A 27,619-nucleotide genomic window follows, 5' to 3' on the forward strand; every position below is an offset into this window, starting at 1 on the left:
ACATCCCACCAGGTTTTAGTAATACCAAATAGATTGAATTTATGCTCACAAATGAGCAATTCCAATTCTTTTTGTTTGTTACAGGCTCCTAGCATTGGTGTACAGGCAATTCAGGAATTTCGTCTCTTCCTGTCCTTTGGTTCCTTGATTAATTTTGTTCTCAACATCTTGATTTTGTGATGAGTGCTTCCCTCTTTTTACCATCCCCTTTTGCTGTTAGTTTAATGCCCTCCTGATTACTCTAGCCAGCCTGTCCCCAAGGAGATTTGTTTCCTTTTTATTGAGGTGGAGGCCATCCAAACTATATGGACCCCTCTCCCAACAGAAGTTAGACTAGTATTTAACACAACCAAAACCTTCCACCACTTACCTAGCCAATGGTTCACTCCCTGACTCTTCTGCCTTTCTGCTGTTGTGGGACAGGAAGGATCTCAGAGAAGGTTCCTTGGACATTTTAAGTACTTAAGTAGTAAATTAACAGAGTACTTACACTCTATCAAGGAGGGAAGATGGTGTGTGTGTGTGTGTGTACACAAGTTGACACCTGGTCAATTTTAATAACTCTGAAGAAGCCTTGGAGGACAACTGTAAAGTAAGTGTTGTGTTTTGTATGGCTTTGGTGTCTCTCTGCTGCCAGGTAAAGGTGTGGTTTCTGCAGTTGGATTTTGAAAGCAGATAAACACCACTTTCATTAAGCCATCCCTGCCTTGTCATTCTGTGCAGAGACATGCCTCGTCTTTCTTAGTAGGGTAAAACCTTCTGATTCATAGAACCAAGAGATTTTAGTATCTCCAAAGGAACTGGTTTGTTCTCTGCTTTGCAAGCCTATTAAGTCTTATGCTAATCCTCTAGAAACTTTTGTATACGGAAGTTACTGTGCATGCCCAAGTTATAAACTCTTGAAACGTAGTATTTAGAATGAAAGTGATGAAACAGACTTAACTACTGCTGCATAATAAATCATGAAGAGTTAATTATGCCAAGCCTGTGGAGATGTTACTTCATGATAGATTGCTTGGGAGCAAACCTGAGCTGCCATATCTGAGCTTGTAAAGGCTGAATATCCAAGTATTACGTTATCCAAATGCAGCTGTTGGCATAATGTGTTCTTTGAATAAGAGGACAACTTCCTTAAGTCTATTAGTGTCTTGCCCAATAGTTCAGATTCCCTCCTGTTGGAGTGCTGCAATTATCAATTGCTATGTGATATTAAGGTGCCTTTAGAGTAAAAAGTCAGTTGAGGTTCCATTTTCATGATATACTGCATGTCTAAATCTTGGCTATTTTAAAATCTCACCAGGCTGTTACTGTGCAGAAACGTGCTCAATCTTGATTCAAATGACCTTTCCTCAAATGTGAGATGTTAAATACTGACTGTGCCATTAAAGATCTAGAAAAGTTGAAAAAAATCTGGTTTCAGTTGTTAGACTGATTTGTAAATAAAATTAATTTATTTTTCTGGGTCAATTAAACATGTTGATTTTTCCTCCCCCATAGGTCTTAAACATGCAGCTTGCCGATGGAGGACAAGGAGATGTCCCTGTTGATGAAACCAAACTCCACGGTAAACCTGATAAAACCTTGCGCTTTTCCCTCTGCAGTGATAATCTGGAAGGAATATCTGAAGGTGAAGGGTTACTTAAGTATTCAAAAAGTTTTGTGTTTCAGATTTTAATTCTAAAAGAAGCTTCTGTTATATCCAGCATGTCATATCTGCCTTTGCAAAGGCTGTCTCATTTTCCCCTGAAAAGCCTGCCTTCATGTTTGGCTGTAAAAAGTCACTTTTGACTGAAACTTTGACATACAGGTTGCTGAAGATAATTTTGGACTGGAAGGGATGAACAAAAAATGACTGTAGTTGAAAAAAGGATAAAAGGATTTTCAACTTGGTGCATGTTATTGGCATAACTGCAATCTAAATTGTCTAAATTTCTAGTTCACATACTGACTTTTAATCTTATTTTTATCAATTTTTTTGTATGCCAAAATGTTAGGAGCCTAGAACAACAGCTCTCTTATATGAGTATCTCACACAGCAAAGAGGGGTTTCCCTGGGATATTGAATAGGCTTCTACAAGCCGTTCAAATGTTCCAGGTAATATGTTATTTTATTTAACTTTCCATGATTAGTTTTTTCTCTCCTTCTTGTTTTTCAATATAAACAAAATCAAGTTATTAGAGAAAACTAATTACAAAAGTTTGTATTTGAATTTTGGCTAAAAGCTAGTACACTAATATTGATGTGCTAACCATGTGTGGCAAGGTATCTGAAGATTAGTTAATGTTGTTGTGTGGCACTACAAAGTTGTAAAGTGTTAATTACTGGAGAGCGAAGTGTTCCAGTTTCCAATTCTACAAGATAATTGAGATGTTGGTATTTAACACACTTTCTAAATAGTTCAGCATATTGAGAAGAATTTTTGAGTTCCTCAGTTCAGTATTTCACATACATGGCTAATTTGTATTGAAAATGACAGGCTTCAGCTCATTCCCCCCCCCTCCCCCCCCGTCTTGCTAGTAAGTTGCATCTTGTATTGTTTATGCTACGAGTTTGGAAAATAGTCTGATCTGAACAAATCTAACAGAAAAATCATTTTTCATCAGGTCCTTCAAATCGCTCCAATTCTGTGTCCTCTTTGGATTTAGAAGGAGAATCCGTGTCAGAGCTTGGTGCAGGGCCTTCTGGGAGCAATGGTGTTGAAGCCCTGCAGCTGTTAGAACATGAACAAGGTAGGTGCAGATACACAGCTCAAAGCGAGTAGACTGTTACAATTTCTCTAAATCCATAAGTTTTGAATCTCTAAATTGGATATGTCTGAGATGAATAAAGGGGCTTTCTACATCGTTTAATTACTTTCACACTTTTTTGAATATTTCACATTTTCATTTTTTTCATTAGCAAGCTATTGTTGTCCGCTAAAACAATGTTAACATCATTCTTAGAACAGTGACCTTGTATTGTATTTTGAAATCTCAGTCACTATAATAAAATATTTTTAAATTTTTGTTTTATGATGCCTTCCTCTTCAAGAGGGAAAAGGATGATTTGAATTGTAGCAATTGGAAATGTTGGATTGTAGATATTTTTGTAGGTACCGACACTTTAACTGGAGAGGTCAAAGTGTTCCAACTGATAGGAATTCAACCTCTTCCCTTCCACAAATTAATCTCCCTTCCAGTCAGTTTTCACCATAATTTACTCACTCCTTGATGTCAGTCATTCTTAGTTGTAGACAGTTATGATAGCTCTGTTTGGCAAATATATACACTTTTTTAAAACCTTTTATCATAAATAAATCTCTAGTGTTTCTCAAATATGAGTAAAGAATGTTGTCACATTGCATCTATTTGAATATACAAATTATTGTGATTATTATTAAAGTGCTGTACAGATCCTAGTTATTTAAAACTGCATTTTACTTGACAGAATTAGTTTCCTGTCCTATAGCATATTGAAGAATTTTTGAGACCTTTTGTTTTTACATAGCTACGACTCAGGATAATCTTGATGACAAGCTCCGTAAATTTGAAATTCGTGATATGATGGGATTGACTGATGATAGGGACATATCAGAAACTGTGAGTGAGACCTGGAGCACAGATGTCTTGGGCAGTGACTTTGATCCAAATATTGATGAAGACCGCTTGCAAGAAATTGCAGGTAACTGTGCATATCCGACATGAAAACTACTTTAAGCTTGCTGCAAAGCAAGGAGGCTTTTGGAACTCTCATTCAGTCTCTGTGTAGTTATGAAATACATGTGTTGTTAAATCTAAGTTTCTTTGTAGAAAAACTTTAGACATCTGTCCTGCCTTTGTTATGGGTATTTTCTCTCCTCCCCCTCCCCCCCCCCCCCAGTAGCTGTTGTGTGTCTTTTTTATAATTACTTAATACTGGACACCCAGTTTATGGTGTCTGTCTTACCAGAATCCTCTCATCTTTCCTACCTGATCCTTTCTTCCCTCTTGGTTGTGCAGGTGCAGCTGCAGAGAACATGCTTGGCAGCTTGCTGTGTTTGCCAGGTTCAGGATCTGTGCTGCTTGACCCCTGCACAGGGTCGACCATATCAGAAACCACCAGTGAAGCGTGGAGTGTGGAGGTATTGCCAAGTGATTCAGGTCAGAATCCCGCAACTCATCTTTAGTTTGGTCTTTGACATGAACTGCAAAGCATTATTTCATAAATATTTTTGGATAAGTGCTTCACTTGAAACCATCACTTTGAGAGGGAATATTATCTGCCCAAAGACCACATGCTATTTCAGAGGCAGGTAATAATCATAGTGGTCCTTTTTCAAACAAAGATGATTGCTTATTATTCCAAAATAAAACTATGAGAATTATGGAAGTCTTTAAGATTGACATATTGTGAATACAAATACCCATATAGCACTCAGGCTGCACAAAATAAGCCGGTTTATAGCCATTCCCTTTGGCTGGGTAGCATGCTGTAAGGTGAGGGAAGGGTGTATGATGAGCAATGACTAGGAGGATGGCAGATGTGCTGTGATGTCTTGTTTTTAATTTGTTTGGGTGAGTTAGGTGCAGTGCACAAAGATTTCTAATGCGCAGGAGGGGCTAAGCTTTGTGACTCCATTAACCTTACCATGATGGACAGACGACTAAATTATAATGTGAAAGAAGATCTAGCATGACTTGGTGACTGTTTGCAGTGTTCTGGAAAAACTAAGAATAAAAGGAGCACTGTAGAACTATGGGAATCTTTCTAGGCAGAATTTTTACATACACTCAATGTTTTCATGAGCATTTAATATATCATTCCATAGTCTCTGGCTAGGAAACTCAATAATTCAAATTTTGGTTTTTGTTAGAGTAAAACTAGATCTAGCAAAATGCCCCTGCAGATATAAAGGACTATCTGCATTGTCTTGCCTGCAGTACAGCACAGTAGAATTGGCTGAAATAGCTCAAATTATTTGTTGCCATTTCAGAGTACATTTCACAAAGTTAGCTAGACTCTCTTTACATTAAAATCTAAATCCCTACACCATCTTTTTGCATGTGAATTGTAAGAGACTATAACATCAGGCAGTAATGCATGCGCACCATTTCCTGTTTAGAGGCCCCAGACCTAAAGCAGGAGGAAAGACTGCAGGAGCTGGAAAGCTGTTCTGGGCTGGGCAGCACCTCTGATGACACAGATGTGAGGGAGGTCAGTTCTCGTCCCAGTACACCAGGCCTCAGCGTCGTGTCAGGTGTGTTTTTATTTTCAGGAACAAGTTCTGCTTTATTAGATGGTAACCAGTATGTTTTGCCATGTGCTTAGTTTCATCATATTTATTCTCATCCATAAAAGGATTTTTTTTGGTCTGGTGCTCATACTCTGATTTCCAGAGCGGTAGTACCATGCTCTTCATCCTACTAAATAGAGTGAAATCCAGAGAATCTGTTGTACAGAAGCAGAGACTTGCAATAGGGTGTTTGAATCTAAGAAAACACCTAATATTTCCTTGCGTCTCACTATGGACACCTCCCTTCAGCTTCTCTTCATCCCATTTTGTGAAGCACACCTCTGTAGCCTCTGTCTCTGCACCTTACTTACATTTTCTGTCATAGATTTGTGCAAATTATTTGTCAGTCTTAAGGTCCTTTATATTGCCAGTCATAACATCAAAGCATGTATATAAGCTTATATTAAATAGCGGAATAAACAGATGGAACCCAAAGGTTACAAAACCTTTATCAGGACAGATTCTAAAGTCATGGCTCTCAGAATGTCAAGCTGCCATTTCTCCTGAATTCAGTGTTAGGGAGTTGACAGCAAGAATACCCGAGCTCATTGCAGCTGTCACAAAAAAGTTTAATGTTTTTGATATCTGCATCCTTTTTGTCTCACAGACCCTCACAGATCCTTCTTTTGTTATTTGTAAGGTATTAGTGCAACCTCTGAGGATATTCCTAATAAGATTGAGGACCTCAGGTCTGAGTGTAGCTCTGACTTTGGAGGGAAAGATTCTGTGACAAGTCCTGATATGGATGAAACAGCTCATGGTAAGTAAAGCCCTTGGATAGTAAGTGAAAAATAAACTGCGCCTTAGATGAAAGCTCGTCAGGAAATGTTAAACTTGTGACTGTAAAACCTTCTAACACTGTACATCCCAGCAAGAATAAGTGGGGTAAACGCTGTGTAGAAGAAAAGTTCACTTACATTTAGAAAAGGTATTTTCTGGTTTTTGAGAAACCGCTTACAATCATTCTCTCCATATTTGTTCAGCAGACGTGTTTATGCTTATGAATAGAAAGAGGAGGTGATGAAATACTGCAGAGTCTGAGATCTAAGTCTTTATTCTATCTAATTCTACCAAGTTAGGTTGACTGCTCTTTTGCACTTGAGACTCACTCCCTTCACTGTGCTCTGGGTGGGGTGTGTGTGTGTGTGTTTTAACAGTTTTTATAATAATTTGACTGTTCAGTCCTGTGAGTGCTTTCAGGTGCCTTCCTGTCAGTACATTCTGAAGTGTGTTAAGCATTTATTAACATTGTAAAAGGATCTAAATGCTGCCTCTTTCATAAGCTCTGTAAATGCATTTGCATTGTGCAGCACTCTAGCTAAGAAGCAGTGAATAGTGCATGGCACATGCAGACCCACTTTCTGTATTGTTTCAGGAGCCAGTCAGTTGACTTCTCCCCCCTCTCAGTCGGACTCTTTGCTTGCATTGTTTGACCCTTTGTCATCTCACGAAGGTAATTGTAAAGAATGAGCTATTCTTGTTTTTAAGATCAATACAGTAACTCCTCGCTTGACGTTGTAGTCATGTTCCTGAAAAATGCAACTTTAGGCTAAACAATGTTGAACAAATCCAATTTAATTAATGTAAATAGGGGGGAGTTAGATTCCAGGAAAATTATATATATTTAAGTTATGTTTTAAAGTTTAAAATGTAAACAAACAATTTAATACTGTACATAGCAATGATTGTGAAGCTTGATTGAGGTGGTGAAGGTAGAGGGTGGAAGAGGGTGGGATATTTCCCAGGGAATGCCTTACTGCTAAATGATGAACTAGCACTTGACTGAGCCCTCAAGGGTTAACACGTTGTTAAAGTAGCCTCACTCTCTACAAGGCAGCACAAATGGAGGGAGGGGAGACAGCATGGCAGACAGAGACATGCACCCTGTGTGTGAGAGAGAGAGAGAGAGACACGCACACATGCATGCATGCATTGTCTCTTTAAGTACACTGGCCCCACTCTGAGTACATTGCCTTTTTAAATATATCAGGAAGTTGAGAGAGCAGCTGCAGCCAGCAAGCTCCCTCCATCATGAGCCCTGTCGTGTTTCCCCCCTGCTCTATGGATGGGGTAAGTGCGGGACAGGAGCAGGAGGGGAGGGGGACACCTTGACATTAGCTCCCCTCTCTTCCTCCCCCCTCCCCCCCCGCACAGCAAGCAGGAGGCTCCTGGGAGCAGCTCCAAGGCAGAGGGCAGGAGCAGCACATGGCAGTGGGGGAGGGACAGCTGAACTGCTGGCAATTGCTAGCCTGCTAGGGGGCTGCCACACAGGGAATTTAGGGGAGTGGGGAGCTGATAGCGGGGCTGCCGGTCCACCCTGGTTCCAAGCCCCCCCCCACCAGCTAGCTGCAACGGGCTGCTCTTCCTGCAAGCAGTGGACAAAGCAGGCAGCTGCCAAACAGTGTTATAAGGGAGCATTGCACAACGTTACATGAGCATGTTCTCTAATTGATCAGCAACGTAACAACAAAACGACGTTAACCAGCATGACTTTAAATGAGGAGTTACTGTACATCAAAGCCTGCTGTCCATTTTAGTTGGGAAAAAATCTTACCCATTTGAGAAATGCATGTGTACACATAACCACCCCAGTATAATCCTTTAATGTTTGGTTCAGTGATGTAATTTTTCATTGCTTCAGGTGTATCAGCAGTGGTTAGGCCTAAAGTGCACTATGCAAGACCCGCTCATCCGCCGCCAGATCCCCCAATCTTGGAAGGAGCTATGGGAGGTAACGAGGCCAGATTACCAAATTTTGGTTCCCACATGTTAATCCCAACTGACTTGGAGGCGTTCAAACAAAGGCATTCCTACCCAGAAAGGCTGGTCCGCAGCAGGAGCTCTGACATAGTGTCATCAGTTCGGAGACCTATGAGTGACCCTGGCTGGAACAGGCGGCCTGGCAATGAAGAAAGGGAGCTTCCTACACAAACACCCAACATTGGGGCAGCTGCTTCAGTGCCTGCGCCTCAGTCCTCTTCGTCATCCCCCAGTAAAGACTCCTTTAGAGGAGAGGTAAGACATCCGTTGTGAAGCTGAACGGATTTTGCATCTTTGTTCTTTTCTCACGTCATTTTTGAGTAGAAATGTGTATCTAGTGTTGTTAGCATTAAATATATTAACTAGGGAAGCATAGTGCAATTCTGGCACCTTCTGAAGCGTGGCCTGTAGTATTACTTATAAAAGTCAAAGCTTAAGATGGGATGAATGGCCCAAATAGGCAAGGTCCCTTTTTTCAATTTATGTGACATGCTTTAGTTGTAGGACCCCCAGAATGAATCTCTAACCATAAAGTCTTGTAGTAGTAAATGCGTCAACATAATGAAAACAAACATTGCCCTTTTTTGAGAGAGATTTTTCTTGGATTGTTGTACACCAACTTTTAGTCCAGAACAAATAGTTACACTCAAACTTACAAACACCTCTCCAAGGGAGGACTTAAACTTTCAAGAGCAGGTTATTTTACTTTGTTGTAGTGCTGCTTTGCAGGTAATGTGATATGATCTGTTACTGGTAATCAAGAAAATATTTTTCAGTCTTCCACTTTACAAAATCATGTAATGATTTCAGCATCGTGTAGATTGAAATAAAAACTCACTTTCCCTATAGATTGAGGAACGAAAAGATAGTGATGATGAAAAATCTGACAGGAACAAACCCTGGTGGAGAAAGCGTTTCGTTTCTGCCATGCCCAAAGGTAACAGCCTCACGTTTACACGTTCTTGGCACCTTTAGAAATGCTGTACATTGCTTTCAATAAATCTGCACTTTGATAGGAAAATTTGTGACTCTCTCTCCGGTTACTGTGAGACCATATATTAAATGGTCAGTCTGAATAGTTGACTACATGAAGGTTGCAACCAGTCCAGGCTCACAGTACTTTCTGCCCTTTCTGTGTTGTTTTAATCCGAGATTGTTATGCTAATTACTTAACAAAATCAGGTAATGCAGAGTCAGAGATCTTGTAAATGATGAAATCTGGCCAGTAGATCACAAAAGAGTCTTAGAATTTATGTAAAAAGCAACGAAGAGTCCTGTGGCACCTTAAAGACTAACAGATGTATTGGGTTTGAATTTATGGGTATTGGTACCATTTTAGAAGTAAAGGATATTAGGTATACGTTCAGTCTAAAAGATAATGTCTAGTATTTAAGACTTTGCATACGTAAAGTATTATCTAAATGTTAAATATCACAACACCCGTGTGAAAATAGAACAGCATTGTCCCTAGTTTGCAGAGGGGAAACTCTTCTTCTTAGATGAATTTGACTTAAATACTTTTATACAACTGAATTTTGTTTTTCTGCATATTTTAGTATTGCACAGTGGATTGTGACTTTTATCAGGGACCATTCATTGGAAGTAGCTTCCAGAAACAATTGACATCATTATAATCAGTGCATGACTCTGGATCTGTGGACATATGTCAAGAATAAATTTGTGAAACTAGCCAGTTTCAATTCCTAATCAGTAAATGAAAAATACTGAACTCAGAAGGCAAGGCTTTTTGGGGGTGCTGATTGTCTGGCTTAGCTTAGTAGCTGTTAAAGACATAATTTGTAATATGATCACAATAGGCTGCCTGTTTCACCCCACAGGCTTGGGTATCATTAACTTTTGTATTTAAAGAGGACTTGTGTTATTGAGAAGCTTCAGATGTCACCTTTGCAGTTTCTTACACATCTAAATACCCTTCATGAAGACTTTATTTGATGTTAAACTTACTGTTTCTTACTGTTTCTAAATGTAGTTTGTAATTCCATGCTCTATTGTCTCCATGTATAATGTGTCTTATACTGACTTTCTGTAACTTCCAGCTCCGATACCATTTAGAAAAAAAGAAAAACAAGAAAAAGACAAAGATGACTTTGTATCTGAGAGGTTCTCAACACTTCAAGGTTTGTATATTGCCCTTGCAGCACCTTTACTAAGAGTATGCACCCCAACTGTTCTCCTGGGACAGCCAGAATGTTACCTTTACAGCAATGTATAGACTAGTATAGAGAGAACATTTTAATATTCAAAATTAGCTTCCTAACTGAGGAGGTTATTGTGGTTAGTCAGTACCTGCCCTGAAGACTTAATGGCTTTTAAACTTGTCATGCAGTGTTGTTTGCACTTAGCATTGAACTCAGCACCACATGGAGCTAATTCCTGTTATATTTTCCTCATTGTTCAGATGATCCCAATCCCAGACTAAGTGCGCAGGCACAGGCTGCAGAGGATATCCTGGACAAATATAGGAATGCTATTAAGCGAACCAGCCCAAGTGAAGGAGCTATAGTAAATTATGAAAGTGCAGGTAAGAACTTTTGCAGCTCTACATCCACAACATTAAAAAATGGGCAGCACAAAACCTCTTGGTGATAAAGTTGAACATCCCTTAAATAGTCTAGTCAAATGATAATCTAGTCAAATGATACTAACATCTGAACTATATTAACACTCTCTCTAGTGCAGGGAACAAGGAAGTTTCTCTTTGTTTAATTTATAATTGCGTCCACTCTGATAATGGGAGCTAAACGATAATCTCCAAGGCCAGAACTCCTTGATTGAATCAATTGGGATTTCTTGGTGTTGTTAGTTTATGCATCTCATATTAGCAATTTTTTTTAGAAGAACTGGAAAACAATAAAAGGACATTGAGATCTAAAACAGAATTATACAGTTCCTTTTAAACGCAAATTGTACATTACATATTTTGAATCTTTTTTTAATTTACTCTAAAATTCTAATTTTTTTTTTTTTGGATGGATGGATGGATTGACCTAGGTTTCTTTTCCATATAATTAAAAAATCTTCTTGGAAATTAAAAATGAGAAAAAACAAACAATATAGTACTAGACAGTCAAGTTCCTTTCTGTGAATTCTCTGTTGGAATGTTTGCTTAGAGGTAATTGGAGATGGTGAAAGTATACACGACTCTCCACGCGATGAAGCCCTGCAGAATATGTCAGCTGATGACCTCCCAGATTCTGCAAGTCAAGTAGCACAGCCGCAAGACTCTGCTTTCTCTTACAGGTAAACGTAATATTTGTGTGTGTAACTTTGATTTTGTTGTTGGATTAAGACAAAAGCTGAAGCCATGTGGTTGATCTGCAGAGAAATCATGATATATACTGTAGGTATCCTTAATCTTAATGGTGGGAAAGAATTAGTCTCCTGGGGACCAGTAGTATTGTTTCTTACTGTAGACTTCCAGATATTTTGTCCAGTGTAGTTTAAAATATGTAGTTAAATGATGGGATATCCACCACTTCTACTGAGTGTATTTTTCAGTCTGTTAGTGCACACTCTCAAGAAGGTTTTCCTGATTGATGTTCCACCTATATTTCCCTCTGCTTAGTCCCACTCTTTTCCTCCCACTTACACTTTTTAGTATGCCAAATCATTTCTCTTTCTGGGTCTCTTCTTTGTCCTTCTTTCCAGCTCCCTGATCATTTCTGTTGCTCTCTGCCAAACTTCCTCCTGTTTCTTTGGAAATTAGGGGCCCAAGAACTGAATACAGCTGCCCAGATGCAGTTGCACCACAGCTGTATAGAGAAGGACCTACACCCCTTTCCCAGGATGTGATGTCTCCACAAATGCAGTCCAAAGTTGCATTGACTTTTTGCTGCTATATCATGTTACAAGCATATGTAGCTGTATGCCTTTTTTCACCTCTCATCTGTTTTATTAAGCTTTACTCCATTCTAGGTTTCTCCTTTTTGTTCTGCCTCCAGTTTCTTCCAGCATTTAAACCTCCTATGTTAAAGAGTCTCATACTTATTTTAATGAACCTGTATAACTTTGGAGTGAAGCAATTGCTTCCATCTGTCTCTGTGCATATACTATTTAGGATTGACACTTAAAAAAAGCCTCCTATAATTGTATACATTCATGTAGATTTGTGTTTGCTAAAGGAATTAAGATGTTTAGTTTGTGTTGGGAGAAAGCACTGAAAGGTAATTCCCTAATGAAGATCCCAGACTTCTGGGCTGCATGTCTAAAGTAGTATAGGGTTGATGTAGCAATGTTTAAATATTATTCATTAAACTATGCACTAGCTAATAAATGCACAAGGTGACTGGATTGCTCAGGGGGTTGGTTCTGGGATATTGTATCTATGGCTTCTAGGTCATTGCTTTGAATTCAGCCCTGCTTAATTGTAACTACTTTCAGTTACTATCAATATCTCTTCAGTAGACTACATGAGTTTTTGGTATCGGTCCAGTTATTTGTGGACTTGTGCCTACATAATTAGGCATCCTGTATTGTAAGTTCTTTGGGGCAGGGACTGTTTTCTTATGTGCCAGCTTCAGCTTTTCCAATACAGTTCTGCACTTTTGGTACAAACATCTCTGGCACTTGGGAACTGAAAATGCTCTGTTGCTTATGTAGGCCAAGCTGTACACCCAATGAGAGAGAGCAGCCTATCGCTGTTGCGTGTGATATCTGTAGGCAGCAGTAGCACTAGAGAGATTCTGCTGCCTGCAGCACCAAGTGGGCATTGTGTGGGTCTGATTTTGTGAAAATCAGGCTTCTCTAGTTCTCCATTTTTCACCAAAATCAATAAGATTCTGTCTATTAATACCTAGAACATTTCCTGAAATTCAGGAATTGATTGAATGCAGTGTTCAAAAGTTATTGGTTACAGACAAACAGAAATGCCCGTGAGTTGAATGTAGGGCCTCACTTCACTTGGCCAATTATTAGCAACCTTGACAGACCCAGTGGAAAGGCCAAAGATTAGTGTTCATGGTCTGAGAATTCTGGGAGGCTGCTCCAGATCAGTGTTGAGGAACATTGACAAAGCAGCGTGATAAAGTCTGTATGCTGTGCCTGTTATGGATGGAGAATGTCAGTCTTCAGGGTTGCTAAGCTGGACATCTTTCACGAGCATGAAATTCACTGAAAAGATGTCATTAATTTTAGTTGGTAAGGATTCCGAAAGAACCAAGGTCTGGACTAAGTTTCATGAAGTTGCATTCCAGTACTTACTGAAAGATACCTCTTCAAAAGCTGTGTTAAATGGGAGCATTTTGTTTGAAGAGCTGAACTAAGTGGCATATCATCAAAAGCATCAGTGCTGTTGGCACTATTTGAAAATATTAAATCTTTACCGTCTGAGTCTGTTAAGATTGCGTTAAAAAGTTTCGAAGAGATTTTTTAAAGATGTAAATACTTGTTATTGCAAGTGTGTTTTAAGCAACACTATATTTAGAGAAAATAACACTTGTTCTCTTTAGGGATGCAAAGAAGAAACTGAGACTGGCTCTTTGTTCAGCAGATTCCATTGCCTTCCCATTGTTGAGCCATTCAACAAGAAATGGCCTACCAGATCACACTGACCCTGATGGTAAATCCTCTTACATGTACAAACACATTTCTCTATTTGACTTTGTTTTTCCTACTCCTACCCTCATCTTCATATTTTCTTCTGTGCTTCTCCCACACATGAGACAACCTGACAAATCCCAGTTTCCAGTGTGTTGTAACAAGGTACCTTGGCAAAGTGCTGTAACGTAGTGTAGCAGAACCTGAGTCTGCCAGGGAATAGCCTCCTGTTCAAACATTATAAAATGGAGCTGCAGAGAAACTGTAGGAAATTGAGAAAAGATGCACTAGATGAGTTAGTGTCTTTTCAGATTAACTCAGCTTTTTGCTTAAGAAAAGTGTGCACTCGTGTACATTTGCATGTATGTAATATAGGTATGTGCATTTCTAAGTTTTTTACTTGCAGTTTTTCCTTTACTTATCCCTTATCTAGGGCATTTAAAGGCCCTTCTTAAATAATTGTGGCAAATGTATATCAAAATAACACGAGTGTTGGATATTGCTTAACATACATCGGTGTAATGGTTTGAAAGTATTATGTGCACCAGCTTTTCCATGCAGCTCTCTCAGATAAAAGCACTCTTTCACCTCTCTTCTGTCTGTGGGAAAAACCATGTAGGCAGTATACTAATTCTGTCATGTTTTTGGTCAGACAATGAAATTGTGTGCTTCCTGAAAGTTCAGTTAGCTGAAGCTATTAATCTACAAGATAAGAATTTGATGGCCCAACTGCAGGAGACAATGCGCTGTGTAAGCCGCTTTGATAACCGAACATGTCGAAAGCTACTGGCTTCCATTGCAGAGGATTATAGGTAATTTGTTTTTTTATCATTATTAAGCAGTTGCCATGTACAGGTTTTTATCCATTAGCAGATTGGAAGTGTCCAACTTGGCTTAGCAAAAGACAACTTTTTACATCTCCGCTTTCCCACCAAATGCTAAAATTCTCTCTCCTTTCTGGGAATGAACTATAAAAGGCTTTGAATCTTAAATCAGCCCAACTAGTAACAAACTCCAGTAAGAGAATGTTGTTAGGCCAGCCTGAGGGTGCTGCTCTGCACTGGCACACGGGAGACCTGCATTTAGATTCTGCTGCAGGCTCTCACTTCTTGGAGTGGAAGGGCTGTGGAGTCAGCGAACCAGCATTGGAATTTGGATAGTTGTGTCTTACTGCATAGGCTGAGGCACTAAATAGAAGGTTGTTCAACAGCTTGAATTCAGGACTTGCTATTCTATAAAACCTAGGAGAGTTGAAGACTCCTCTCATGCCATTCTGTAACCAGGTTTAGGTAGCTAGTGTCCTACTTCTGTCTTTATTGTGGAATCCCTAATGAGAAAAGCATTTTTAATTTTAGGAAAAGGGCTCCATATATTGCTTATTTAACTCGATGTCGCCAAGGTCTGCAGACCACACAAGCCCATCTGGAAAGGCTCCTGCAGAGGGTATTACGTGATAAGGAAGTCGCCAACAGATATTTCACCACAGTTTGTGTGAGGTTACTTCTGGAAAGCAAAGAAAAAAAGATAAGGGAATTCATTCAAGGTAATTTAATGTAGCGTGTGGGTCATCTGTACCTTTTTGTGTTTATTATTTAAAAAATAAATAGACTGTGCCTCAAGTTAGACTCCTAGAATAGATTTGTTTACTGGTTGAAACCAGGTCTGACTGTGTCCCAGAGGATACAGGGAACAGTTGGTGTTTGGAAAGCTGTATTATGCTTATACATGGGATTCATCTTGGCACAGGGCACCTTAGTCTAGAGAACTACTGCCTTAAAATAACTGCTTTTAAAAATCTATCCCGAGCAGAGAAACGTAGAGGAAACAAGCAATGCACAGTCACTCCATGGTTTTGGGCTTTGCTGTGCTGCAGCTTCATAAACCTTTTCACTGGGCAGAAAGGAGAAATTTGGTCCTGAAAGAATGTCTGAGCTGCTAGGCTGGAGAGAAGAATTAGCAACTGGCTGCAGGGAGGTGGAATCGATAGCTGTGCTTCCTGAGTGCGAGGAACCGAGAGAGATGGCCAGTGGTCCTATTACCCATTGCATTACCCTGGCTGCATTGCACGCCCTGTATTTTAGTATATGTTTTGTTACATTTAATATGACTATAGCAACAATGCATATTTAATCAAATACAAGACTAGAAAATGGTACACATGGGCTTGCTTAATCTCCTCCTTTCCTAGTGATAATGTCTGGCAGCCTTAATGATATTGGTCCCTTTGGTGACCTTTACAGTAATTATACTTAGCACTTTTCCTCTTCCTAATGCCCAATGAGGGAGGTAGAAAAGTATCTGTGTTTGGAGGGAAGGGGTGAGTCATGAGAATTAAGTAACTTGCTAATGGCCTCAAATGAAGTGAATAGAGCAGTACCAAGCAGAGTGCTTAGACCACCTAGTCTGCAAAATGTATCCTCTACTTTTTTCTAATTTCTTCATCGGAATGACCATGTTTCTCCCCATACTCTCCCACCCAAAAAGCCACAAACAAGAACCTTTACCACCATTGACCAGTTTCTGGCTCTACTTTCTGGAAGTGCCATAGAAATTGCTTTAATTTGCCTTTTTAGTTGAATATCCTCCTTTTGCTTTGTATTCAGATTTCCAGAAACTCACTGCAGCAGACGATAAAACAGCCCAAGTAGAAGACTTTCTTCAATTTTTATATGGGGCCATGGCCCAGGATGTCATCTGGCAAAATGCCAGTGAAGAGCAGCTCCAGGATGCACAGCTAGCCATAGAACGCAGTGTGATGAATCGCATTTTCAAACTCTCATTCTACCCTAATCAGGATGGAGACATTTTGCGTGATCAGTAAGTGAACAAGACTAGATGTACCAGATGTACCTGAGTTATCTCGCAGTGTGTAGAGAAAGCAGCACTGCTCTTTCCAGGAAACCAACTTGAGTGCCTAGGCAGATAAGCCAGCCTTACCACACAACCTCCTTGCTTTGCCTTGCCTTAATTAATTGTTTACATTAAATAGGTTTTCTGTATGAGAGAGAAACTGTTTTAGGTTTTTATTTTAGCATCCTATGCAAAGATCTGCAGTCGCAGCAAGCTACTAAAGCCAGAGGAAAATAATCCTAACTGTATGATGTAGGAACTAGATGATAACCCCTGTAGTTTTGTGTTCCACGATGGATAATTAAAACCTTCTTCAGGGCACACACCCTCCATTGACAGTTTTAGTGCAGTTGGCCATGTACCTCCTGGGTCTTTCATCTTCCTTAGGGCACCAGGTTTTTGACCGCTGCAGACAGCCTGGTATTGGATTTGGTCTACCATAAGGCAAATCCTGCTGTTAGTGAGGCCATTGCAAACTGACCGTGGTTACTATTTGTACATGGTGTTCCTCTGTTGCTCACTCTTTTGTCTGCAGTGTATTGTTCAGATAGGTCTTATTTATAAACTCATCTTATTGCATGGGAAATCCAAAAGGGGTTTTTGCCTCTTCTATGAAAACTACATTTGGTCTCTTGAGGTGGCTGGCTGTCTCCTTTTCTCACTTCACTTTTGTTCCACCTCTTTTTCAGGGTCCTTCATGAGCATATCCAAAGGTTGTCTAAGGTAGTGACTGCAAACCACCGAGCACTTCAGATTCCAGAGGTAACTGCTGCTTCTTCCCTCTATTTTTGTATTTAAAATTAGAGGAAATAGTAGCACTTCTCTTCCTAAAGCAGGTGACATAGCTGTACAGTTTACTCCTTGTCCTTGGGTGATACTATTTGTTATACTCCACTGATGAAACACAAGTTTGAAGGTGTATTTAATGTTAGTCAGTGCACAAGTGACAAATGGTAAACTAATATGGAGGATCCTTCATTTAAAAAAATGTCGCTAACAATATCCAACCCACCTCTGACAAGCAGTAACTCTGTAAAAACGCTTTTTTTTTTTTTTTTAAAGAGGTGGTTTAACTAAAGGGCTCAAGACTCATGTACATCGTAGTAGTGGTTTATATTCACCAGGTAAACTAAAATCTCATAGTATTACCTAGGTTGGAAAGTACGTCTAGTAATCTATATCCCTGCATCAAGGCAGGGATAATTCTGTTATTCCCAAGCAATCCCTGATAGACAGAGATCAACTCCAACCTTGGGTGTGAAGATAATTCTTCAACTTCCCATGGCTGCTGATACTGCCTTCCTTATCTTCCAAGATTCCAGGATTGTCACTGTCTGGGTCTCACTCTGAAGCCTAGAATGTCTGAGTCAGTGTGAAGCAGTGGAAATAGCTACAAATGGGAGAGAGCTAATTTTGTTTAGAATATCACCAGCTTCAATCATCACTGGGACTTGCAGTTTATCGTCTAATTTTTCAGTTCTCAGCTATTTTCAGCTTTTTTACACACACAACTTTAAGAATTATACCTGTGCGACGGCACAGGATTTCAGCTACTAGTCTTAGCATAAGTTTTTAACCTGGATAATACTTCGCCCTTTCATGTTTCTTCCTCAAATTGCTTTACAACAGTAAATCCTCACAGCGCCCCTATGCAGGAGGAAGGAACTTATTATCCCTATAATACAGGTAGGGAGACGGAAACAAAATGAGACTAAGTGATTAGTCCAGTGTCACAGAAAAAAGTCCATGTCAGAGGCAGGTCTAAAACTCATGCATTCCTGGCTTCCAGTTCAGTTCTTGGTCCACACCTCTGAACAGGTGAGGGTCAGTAAATCATTTTATATGGAAGCTAGAACCTTATGTCTCAATCTTCTTCTGAAACACTGGCTCTTGGGGAAAATCAATAAAAGAACAAGCTGATTGTGTGCTAGTCAGACCATTAATATTACTTTCCTTCAGTGTTTATACACACAAAATGAGGGAGGCTTCCTGATGAGGTGTACTGTATCAATTTTGTCCCTTAATTTCCCATTCCTCAGTGTGCTGCTCCCACCTTTAAGTCTCCGGTATTAGAGTGCACTGCAGAAGATCCTTAATCGCTTGGACTGACTAGAATTGGAAATGTTTTTCTTCTCTTTAGGTGTATCTCCGGGAGGCACCATGGCCATCTGCACAGTCTGAAATCCGCACAATCAGCGCTTACAAAACCCCACGGGACAAAGTGCAGTGTATTCTGCGAATGTGTTCAACCATCATGAACCTGTTGAGTTTGGCCAATGAAGATTCAGTCCCTGGGGCAGATGACTTTGTTCCTGTTTTGGTGTTTGTTCTGATAAAGGTGAGTCTTCTAGCAGAGAACACAGATACTTTATAGATATGTTTCCTTTAATTCTTGTGGTAAACCATCAAATCCACTGAAGCGATGTTATGCATTCTGTTGACTGTATATCTGATTTAAAGTGTTCATTTGTATGGCACAGTTTGAACCAGAAAGTTAGTCACAGATGGGACATTGTTCTGGTTATATGCAAATCTGGGAGTTAACCAGCTAGAATGCTGTGCCTCAACATTTGCCTGTGGCTGAGTTGGTACTGAACAGCCTTGCCTAGGGCCAGGTTCCTCATTAGAACTCTGACTGACTTACACACATTTGCTGTCTCAAAAGAACTAGGAATTGGAGGCTGCCCTCTCCTGTGTGAGCCGATAAAATCATAGTCCTTTGTACCAGTGGAAGTCACTGGTGACTGGAGGGAATTTTAAAGATCCTGGGACTCTTTCTGGAGAGAATAAGCCAGCATTCCTCCTTAGCAAAGCCAGTTCTTGCATACGGTGCTCAAGGAGCGGCTGCTGAGTGTGGAATGGTGTCTGTATTTGTCTGCACAGTCACTGCCCTACCAGGGTGTAATATTCAAAACCTAGGCTGGGGGGTGCTTATATACATAACGTTCCATTTCAGTTCCATTGTATTTGTAACACTTCTTTTAAAACGTTGGTCTCAAACTTAATTGTGGCATGTACCTTTTCTTTTTCACCCCCAGGCAAACCCACCCTGCTTGTTGTCCACTGTTCAGTACATTAGTAGCTTCTATGCTAACTGTTTAACTGGAGAAGAATCTTACTGGTGGATGCAGTTCACAGCAGCAGTTGAATTTATTAAAACCATTGATGATCGCAAGTGACCCAAAGGAGCACCTGTGTAGACAGACTGTTAGCAGCAAAGAGCCTGTAAGAATGTAGATCAGCTGTTTCAAAGGCTGAAGAAATACTTTCCTTGTATAATATTGTACAGAGTGGAAGCATTTAAAAATTTTTTACTAATCAGATTAATTAATTTAACAGGTTTTCTTTCCTCTCTGTTTTGGTTGCATCTTTTCCTCCTTTAGGGATTAGCACAGGGAAAAGGGACCACATTTTTCAGGTATTGTGGATTCTCAAAATCGCTTAGGAAACTCTGCTGTCACTGCCCCTTTCACACAGACACTATTTTCCCCCTAGACTTCTCTTGATGTAAATTCATTCATTTTCTTTGTTTCCAACCAAAAAGATCATGGCAAGCACTTTTAAGAGCCTTTCTAGCTTAATACACCTTTTGTAAGAGAACACCAGCTGCACTGAACATTTGTAGCAGTTGACACAATTATAAATTGTACTTCACCTATGGTAAAATTAAAACCTGAGGACAGTGTAAATATATGATATAATAATAATAAACTGCAGTCATCTTTGGACTCATTATCCTTTCAACCAGCAAACAAGCAGTTTCTCTCTCCTACAGCAGGTTGTGACATACTGTACTGGGTAATGAGATGACTTCCTCAATAGGATAAGTTTAAAAAGGGCAAACCTAAATATTTATTTAAATTTAATAAAGTTTACAGAACTTTCTGAAACTGGAATTTACCATTCACAGGGCTCTCACTTGAAAGTTTAAAATTTTGGCTCGGGAATTAGAGCATTTTAAATAAATAGTTTGAATTTATAGAGGAGAGGGCTGTAAGTTTCAATAGATAAGTTCTTATATAAAAAGGAATAGTATATACCTTATTGTAATATTTTTCATCTGAAATACTGTGTATACTGTACAAACCCCAAACAGAATTCCTTACAGAACCTGAAACTGTAATATATATTTTGATTATTCACATTAAATATACATGCCAGGGGTTTCAGTGAATGTTTTTTTACTATGTGTTCTTTGTATCGTCTTTTCTCTAGCAGTGCAGGTTTTACTATTCATATAAAATATTTTAAAGTACCACATTGTCCTTTACAAAACACATCATGAAATCGGTTCAGGGAATCTTTGCAGATGTGTCTCACCCCTCTCCCATTTGAAACTGACAATTATGAGAAGAGCAGGTGCACTTCCTTGACGAGCAAAATAATAGAGTTCCCATAGCTGGCCCAAGCCATTTCTTATACTCCTGTGAGTGGTCATTGGCCTTTGTTCTTGTAGATCTAGCTAAAAAAGGGCTGCAATCAATTTCTTTTGTAAAAGGCACACTGCTTAACACCTCAATGCTGGCATTACTCCTCGCTCTCTCCTCTTCCTCCCAGTGTACATCACTTCGCTGGCAGTGAGGTGAGCTAGATTTGCTGGCTTTGAGCGGTAAAAGAAATTACATAATCTGCATCCCTTCTTTAAATAGAAGAACAGTTTATATTTCTAAACACTGCTTAAAAATGGATTGAAGATTTTTTGTGTACTTGAAAAGGCCAACATATCACATGTTAGAAGCCACGTGAGCTGTTTAAAAAGGGAATCCATAAAAATCTAAGTAACTGTTACTTCTGAGAGTCATTAACTGATATTAGAACAATCTATGTACAGTATTAAGTGATTGAGATGTGATCGTGTTACCCGTCTAGGCATAATTCAGTGAAAAAAACCTTGGTTTTCAATGAATTAATCGTTAATGTTTAATTCAATATATCATTTTTATCATGTTAAATAAATCATGGGGAATCAAGTGAGATGGTTTTTTTTTTTTTTTTTTAAGTTTTGTTTATAGTCTTTCTCCTCTATTATAGACTTACAGGGTACAGCAATACTTTCTTGTTGCAATGGAGTTAGTGTAGTCTGCTTTATTGTGATCTTGAGTCTCAATGGCATTGTAATAGTCTAGTTGTTTAGCTGTCATGGTTTTTTGGTGCTAATATATTGCATTCACAGCCCTGACCAATAACATTCAGCTGCGAAGCACAATACTGCCCTTTAAGAGAGAGCCAGAATTACATCTAAAAGCAACGTACATTTGTTATGCCACAATTTAGAAGTGTTCTGTTGTGTTAAATTATCATTGAGAATTTGCTGTGTTGATATAAAACTACTGACGTACCCTTAATTCCGCAATTTTTGGTTTTAGAGATGGAGAATATTTGGTCCCTAAAACCTGTCTTATTCTAAACTGTTTTCTTATACACCTCTACCCCGATATAACACTGTCCTTGGGAGCCAAAAAATCTTACCGCGTTATAGGTGAAACCATTATATTGAAGTTGCTTTGATCTGCCAGAGCTCACAGTCCGGCCCCCCCCATAGCACTGCGTTACCGCGTTATACCCGAATTCGTGTTATATCGGGTTGTGTTATATCGGGGTAGAGGTGTATTTAACATTTGGAACAAAACTCTCTAAGGGGGAGCAAATGATAGTCAATGATTATCATGCATTTTATCTTTTTATTATGAGCAGTCTGGACACAAAGGAGTTGATCTATGATTCTATGATCAACTTGATCAGGTCTTCAGGATTTATTCTCTTTACTGGAAAGTTTTTCTTCTCCTAGCAAAAACCATTTTCTTCACATTTGTATCACTTTGCTGCTTTTCTGTATAGAAAAGTTACTGAAGAACTTGAACAATTTTTAAAATAAAAATATTTTAAAAATGGTAAATATTTGTATAAACCCCAATATAGGTGAGAATCTTCACAGCAGGATGGTCCTTTGCTTCTTTTTTAACCTGCTATAAAAGCCTTTTATACACTGTTATAAATGTAGTCAAAGAATTAGGCTTTCCAAAGAATTAGGAATCTTATTGTAATGTGTGTGTCTGTTTTTTCCTGGTGTCCTGATTTTGTTTTAAAATGTTAAATTATATGTACAGGAGGAAGACTTTATGTTTTCTGTTGTGCAATAGTAAGAAAATTAAAGATGGAAAGCACATTAAGGACCAAACAGTAAAAGAACTGTTTTGCCAAAAGGCTCCAGCCAGCCATACACACACACATTGCATTGAGTCAGTACTCAGAACTTCAGTGCTTGCTGTTAGAATTACTTCAGCCACTTAACGGTGACCTGAAAAATGTTTTGGGAGGTGGGGAGTGGAGGTTATTAATAGCAGATTATATATGCAGGCTCAAGGCCCAATTATTGAAGTTCAGGGTGCTTCCTGAAGGAGTAAGGAGCACTCGCCTGTCTGTGATTTCATATGATTGGGCCCATACATGTTACAAAGGCATTATTTTCCTCTCTTGGGATGGGGAGCAGGAGGGAAGAGACTTGACTCTTTCATCTGCAGGGGAATCCCCTTTTACTTCTAACCCCTGATGATTTTTCTTTTTAAAGCTTGTTCTTCAAGAAGAATTGCAATGGATGGCCTTTTTTTTGGGGGGGGGGCGGGGGTACTACCAAATACTGAATGTAACTGCCATAAATTTTAGGAAGAAGCCACAAACAGAATCCTCTTTACTGTAGGTAGTTTGTGGTGAGCACCGAGTATTGCATCAGATTGTTAGTTTGAAAATGTTGATGTTCTATTAAGCCAAATTCTATCAGAAATTTGTGATTTCGTTGACACGTTTAATGCTGAATAGTTTGTAGAGGGAAATTAGTAGGCTAAGAAAGGGGAAGCAGTCAAGAGCAGTCCCGCTTCTCAAAGCTGCATGAAAGTGAAGCATATTTATCTAAAGTCTAGTAATTTATGTGGCATATAAAGCACATAAATATATATAAAGCAGCTTTAGGCCTTAGGCTAGCTGTGTGGCAGGAGAACCTGGAGCAGCAGAAAAAACAGTGGACTGTAGGAAGGGGAAAGTACTCCTTTTATTTGGGTAACAGCTGATAGCTTGGTTGAGCCTGTACTACTTGAGAATTAATTGCTGAGTTACTATTGTGTGTTCTGTACCTTTAATTGTGCTTCACCTCTATTTAAAAGCTTTGTACTGCCTCTCGAAACTGGTAAAGCCTTTAAAATTTTAAATTAATGAGCTTGCACAATCTTGTATACAGAAAACCCATCTTGTCTCTACTGTGATTATTAATGTATTATATCATTCTGTAAAAACTGATTAAAAAGGAGAGCAGTTTAACCGTGACTGGGTTTTACGTCTCTGCATTGTAACATTCAGGTCACGTTCTGTATATTCAGCAATGGCATTGAAGCCAGCATTGCAAGCTTATTTTATTGTAATATATACAACTTTGTTTCCACTAATTTTTGCACTTTGTTTTCAATTCAGCACTGTTCTGACATGTTGCATCTGTAGACTCCTCCCATCTATGCACATGTACAGCTCAAAGGATGTGGTGTGGGGAAGGAGAGAAAGGAAACATGCCCCAGTGACAGGATAAGGAGCTTTCCACTTCTAGGGCACTGGTTAATAGTGATGGTAGTTACCAAGTGGCCAGTTGGTGGCGTTTGGGGACTTGCACTGCAGTGTGATGGGCAGATTTCTGCATCACTGTTTGTACAGTCCTGAGCATAGTATTGCATTTCAAGTCTCTCAAAGTCCACCATCACTACTGAGGCTAATTGGCCCTGTTACCAGTCTCAACAAGGAGCAAAAGATCAACTAAGTTTGTAGTGAAGTCATTTCTAGCCCTGTGCAGGTGATGGCTCCAGCACAGGACTCTCTAACCTGGGCAGGACACTCTGGAGGAGGAGCTCTGTGTTTTGCTGCCTGAACTGTACCTGATCAGTGGATAGAAGATTTCAGTCACCATGGCTGTCAAGTTCATAGCACTAAAGTCACTTAAGTTTTTCTTCCCTTTTTAAAAAATTCTCCTATTGAAAACTAAAGACCATAACAAATGGTTCAGATTAACATGCTGCTGCCTGAAAGATGAATAGACTATCTTAAACAGGTTAATCTGCTAGCAATCTCATTTAACATTATCTGGCAGTTAAAGGGTAGACTTTGCTAGGCCCTGTCCTCCATTTAATTTGGCTAGCAGAGTGGAATAATTTGGCAACAGCCCAACAGCAGATCTTATACAGCAAGAATCCTGCAGCTCTTACGGATCAAGACAGTGCTGTGGTTTGCAGCTGAAAACGGTTACATGGTAGTATTTTGGGATGGGAAAGCAATTCAATACCATCCAATGACCTCTCTTGTCTAGTGTTTGAACAGCATCTACCTTGGCTGAATGTAAAAGTTTAGTAGTAATTGTTTTTTTCCTCAGTCCATCTGGCCTCATTCCACTTTGATCTGTTCAAAAGCAGCAATATGTAAAATTAAGCTGTCATACACAATGTATATTTTTTAACTGAAAAGCTTCTTTCAACATGCACAGTCACGATAGGGCTAGGAGAAAACCATCTGTGTTTCAGTCCATTACACAGAATGTTTTCCCAGCAATATAATGTCAAAAGTGAAGTCCTTGGCTTAAATGTGCTTCTGAAACGACAGTTCAGCAGGAGTTAATTTTGTTCACATTTTGTCCACTTACAGCAGCCTCGATAAGGGATCTGGTTTCATAAAGCCTTTATTAACAAAAATGAAATTCACAACACGTCAGAACAGAAATGAGTAGGGAATACTTAGCACTGCACTTCTCCAGCATTTTTCCATACAAGGCTCTCAAAGCATGAACTACTTTTGTCAGATAAGTGTGGTTGAGGAAACAAACACAGAAGGTGAAATGACTTGCCCAGGGTCACTCAGTGACTAACAGCTGGCAATGGATGCACTCCTTGGGTGCTACCCATGCCACAGCGTCGGTAATCCATCTCTGAGAGGCAGTAGCTAGGTCAACAGAAGATTTCTTCTCGTGACCTAGTGCTGACTACATTGGGGGTTAGGTCAGTATAACTCTGTCTTTCAGGGGAGCGGACTTTTCACACCCCTGAGAGCATAGCTGTACCAATTCCTAGACCAGGACAGTGGAAATGAGTGTTCACAGCTGAAGGCTCTGCCTCAGACCTACCTCACTTCCTGTGTCAGTGGAAAGGGTATAGTGTACATCTGTTGGGGCTATTCTGCTCCCTGGGCTTGGGCTGCTGGAAAAGCATTCACCCCCACCTTCACGCAGCTCTCCTGTTGTCACTTGTCTGCAAAACCTGTTGGGAACAGTCAAGAACTTCTCTTTCCACGGTGGAGTGAAAGACGCAAGCTGTGCTGGTTTCCTCGCTAGGGGAGTAGCAGCTGGGTGGAAGATCAAGCCAGGGCCACAGTGACAGGTAAGAGAAATGGGAACTAACTCAGCTGTTTGCCCTTTGGGGAAAGGGGGGTGGCTGCAGGTGGGTACAAAGGTGTTTTTGCTCATAGGGTGGGCTCCTGGGGGGAGAGATCAGACCTGCCAGTGAGACTTGGCTGTAATGGGGTGAGTTGAGAGGACTGTTTTGAGGAAGGGGCGTAGCTGGAGCCCTATGTACGTCATTCCTGGGCAGGGTGAAATTAACTCTCTCTCTTGCCGCTGCCTCATTCCATCCTGTTCCGGTAAATGCTCTGCTGCGTGAGGAGGTTCTATTGCAGACAGGGCTGTGCACTCCCTGCCTCGGGGTGGTCGAGCAGGTGCAGGTCTTCGAGTGTCACATGTACCACCTTCAAACAGGATGATGCACATAGTTACAGCCCACCGCGTGAGCAGTAGACCCATCCCCCCACAACATGGTTCTGACACACCAAAGGGTGCTCTTGTTCCGGGCCAGATCCCCAGCTGCTGTAATTCACAGCTCTGGGGGAGAGAGACAAGGTGGGGGAGGTGCAGGGCTGGCTCCAGCTAAGGAAGCAGGTGCTTGGGGCGGCCAATACAAAGGGGCGGCATGTCCGGGTCTTCGGTAGGAATTTGGCGGCAGGCCCCTCAGTCCCTCTCTTCCTCTTTGAGCTGCTGCCGAAGTGCCGCTGAAGAGGAAGAGAGGGAGTGAAGGGCCCGCTTCCGAACTGCCACCGAACAATGGAACGGGGCCATTGAGTTGCCGCCAATCAGCTTTCTTTTTTTTGGCGGGGGGGGGGGAGGTGTGGCAGAAAACCTAGAGCCTGCCCTGGGGAGGTGTAACATCTTTTACTGCACCAACTTCTCTTGGGGAGAGAGACAAGCTTTCAAGCTACCCCCAACTCTTCTTCAGGAAGATAAAGCTTCAGGAAGAGCTAGGTGTAGTTCAAAAGCTATTACGCCGCCTCCACCCTGTCTCTAATATCCTGGGACCGACACAACCACACCAACGCTGCGTGGCTCCAGGGGACTGGGTGAACTGCACCGCGTTATACAAGCAAGACTCTGGCCCTCTGATGTGCCCGCAGATGCTGATGGTTTACCTGGGCAGGTCAGTGGAGGAGAATCACAAAGCCCCCTTCTTACCCCGTGTAAGCACAAGCAGGGGCCCTCAGTGCTACCACAGAGCCAAGGATGGGAGCCAGGGCAGCAGGGAGTCTGTGCTGGGATGCTGGTCTCTTGCAGCCAGGCTCACGGTTCCCAGAATGGAGCTTTCTGCTCTGCAGCTTCAGCAGCTAGGATCAGGCCTCATGGAGCTGAACTGCCAAGAGCTGGAGCTGGCATGCCCCTCTGCAGGAGAGGGAGGCTCCTGAGCCCTAGAGGGAAGGCTTCTCAGAGATACTGAAAAGGCAGCTGCATTGCCTAGTTCAGCTGCAAGGGAGTGGCATTCGGAGCAGCTCTTTGCTTCTGCCTGGGGCACAAAGTCCCCTTACCTCGAAGAAGAGCAGAAAGAGATTCACTCTGGAGCCAAACTGGGATTCTATGGATGCCTGAGCTCTGTCGCTCAGGGAAAGCAAGGGACTAGGAGCCCACCGGTTGCTGTGGGGAGCCAAGTCCTGCCCCAAGCAATTGATGGGCCTAGTCCTGCCTGTTGCAAGTGCAGAGCAGAGGCACGCGGACTGCCAGGATGGCAAGCCTAGAATTGCCAGGGCGTTGATTCCACTCTAAGGAGAGCCAGGCCTGGATTGTTGCAAGAAACTGCAACACGGATTCATCCTCAGCCCCTGGTCTATTAACTTTCTGCCTCCTGCCCCAAGCACAGAAA

The 27,619-nt window shown here is 40.7% G+C and overlaps 1 protein-coding gene across 4 annotated transcripts in view; it reads left to right on the forward strand.

Annotated features, from left to right (window-relative positions):
• GAPVD1 (GTPase activating protein and VPS9 domains 1) overlaps nt 1-23,735 on the forward strand; it is a 65,681-nt gene extending 41,946 nt beyond the window's left edge. For 3 of the 4 annotated variants that reach the window (XM_039506518.1, XM_039506517.1, XM_039506520.1), the window contains 19 exons: nt 1,498-1,627; nt 2,605-2,730; nt 3,488-3,661; nt 3,979-4,119; nt 5,082-5,216; nt 5,893-6,012; nt 6,628-6,705; nt 7,894-8,267; nt 8,862-8,949; nt 10,070-10,150; nt 10,432-10,554; nt 11,144-11,273; nt 13,481-13,590; nt 14,221-14,380; nt 14,924-15,111; nt 16,172-16,385; nt 17,108-17,180; nt 18,559-18,756; nt 19,457-23,735. In XM_039506518.1, coding sequence (XP_039362452.1) covers nt 1,498-1,627; nt 2,605-2,730; nt 3,488-3,661; nt 3,979-4,119; nt 5,082-5,216; nt 5,893-6,012; nt 6,628-6,705; nt 7,894-8,267; nt 8,862-8,949; nt 10,070-10,150; nt 10,432-10,554; nt 11,144-11,273; nt 13,481-13,590; nt 14,221-14,380; nt 14,924-15,111; nt 16,172-16,385; nt 17,108-17,180; nt 18,559-18,756; nt 19,457-19,597 — 2,784 coding nt within the window. In that variant the 3' untranslated portion in view covers nt 19,598-23,735. The remainder of the gene's footprint in view (nt 1-1,497; nt 1,628-2,604; nt 2,731-3,487; nt 3,662-3,978; nt 4,120-5,081; nt 5,217-5,892; nt 6,013-6,627; nt 6,706-7,893; nt 8,268-8,861; nt 8,950-10,069; nt 10,151-10,431; nt 10,555-11,143; nt 11,274-13,480; nt 13,591-14,220; nt 14,381-14,923; nt 15,112-16,171; nt 16,386-17,107; nt 17,181-18,558; nt 18,757-19,456) is intronic. The other variant, XM_039506521.1, reaches the window with a different exon arrangement.
• The last annotated feature ends 3,884 nt before the right edge of the window (nt 23,736-27,619 follow it).

The sequence above is a fragment of the Mauremys reevesii genome, linkage group 19 (genome assembly GCF_016161935.1).
Source record: "Mauremys reevesii isolate NIE-2019 linkage group 19, ASM1616193v1, whole genome shotgun sequence".
Lineage (NCBI taxonomy): Eukaryota > Metazoa > Chordata > Testudines > Geoemydidae > Mauremys > Mauremys reevesii.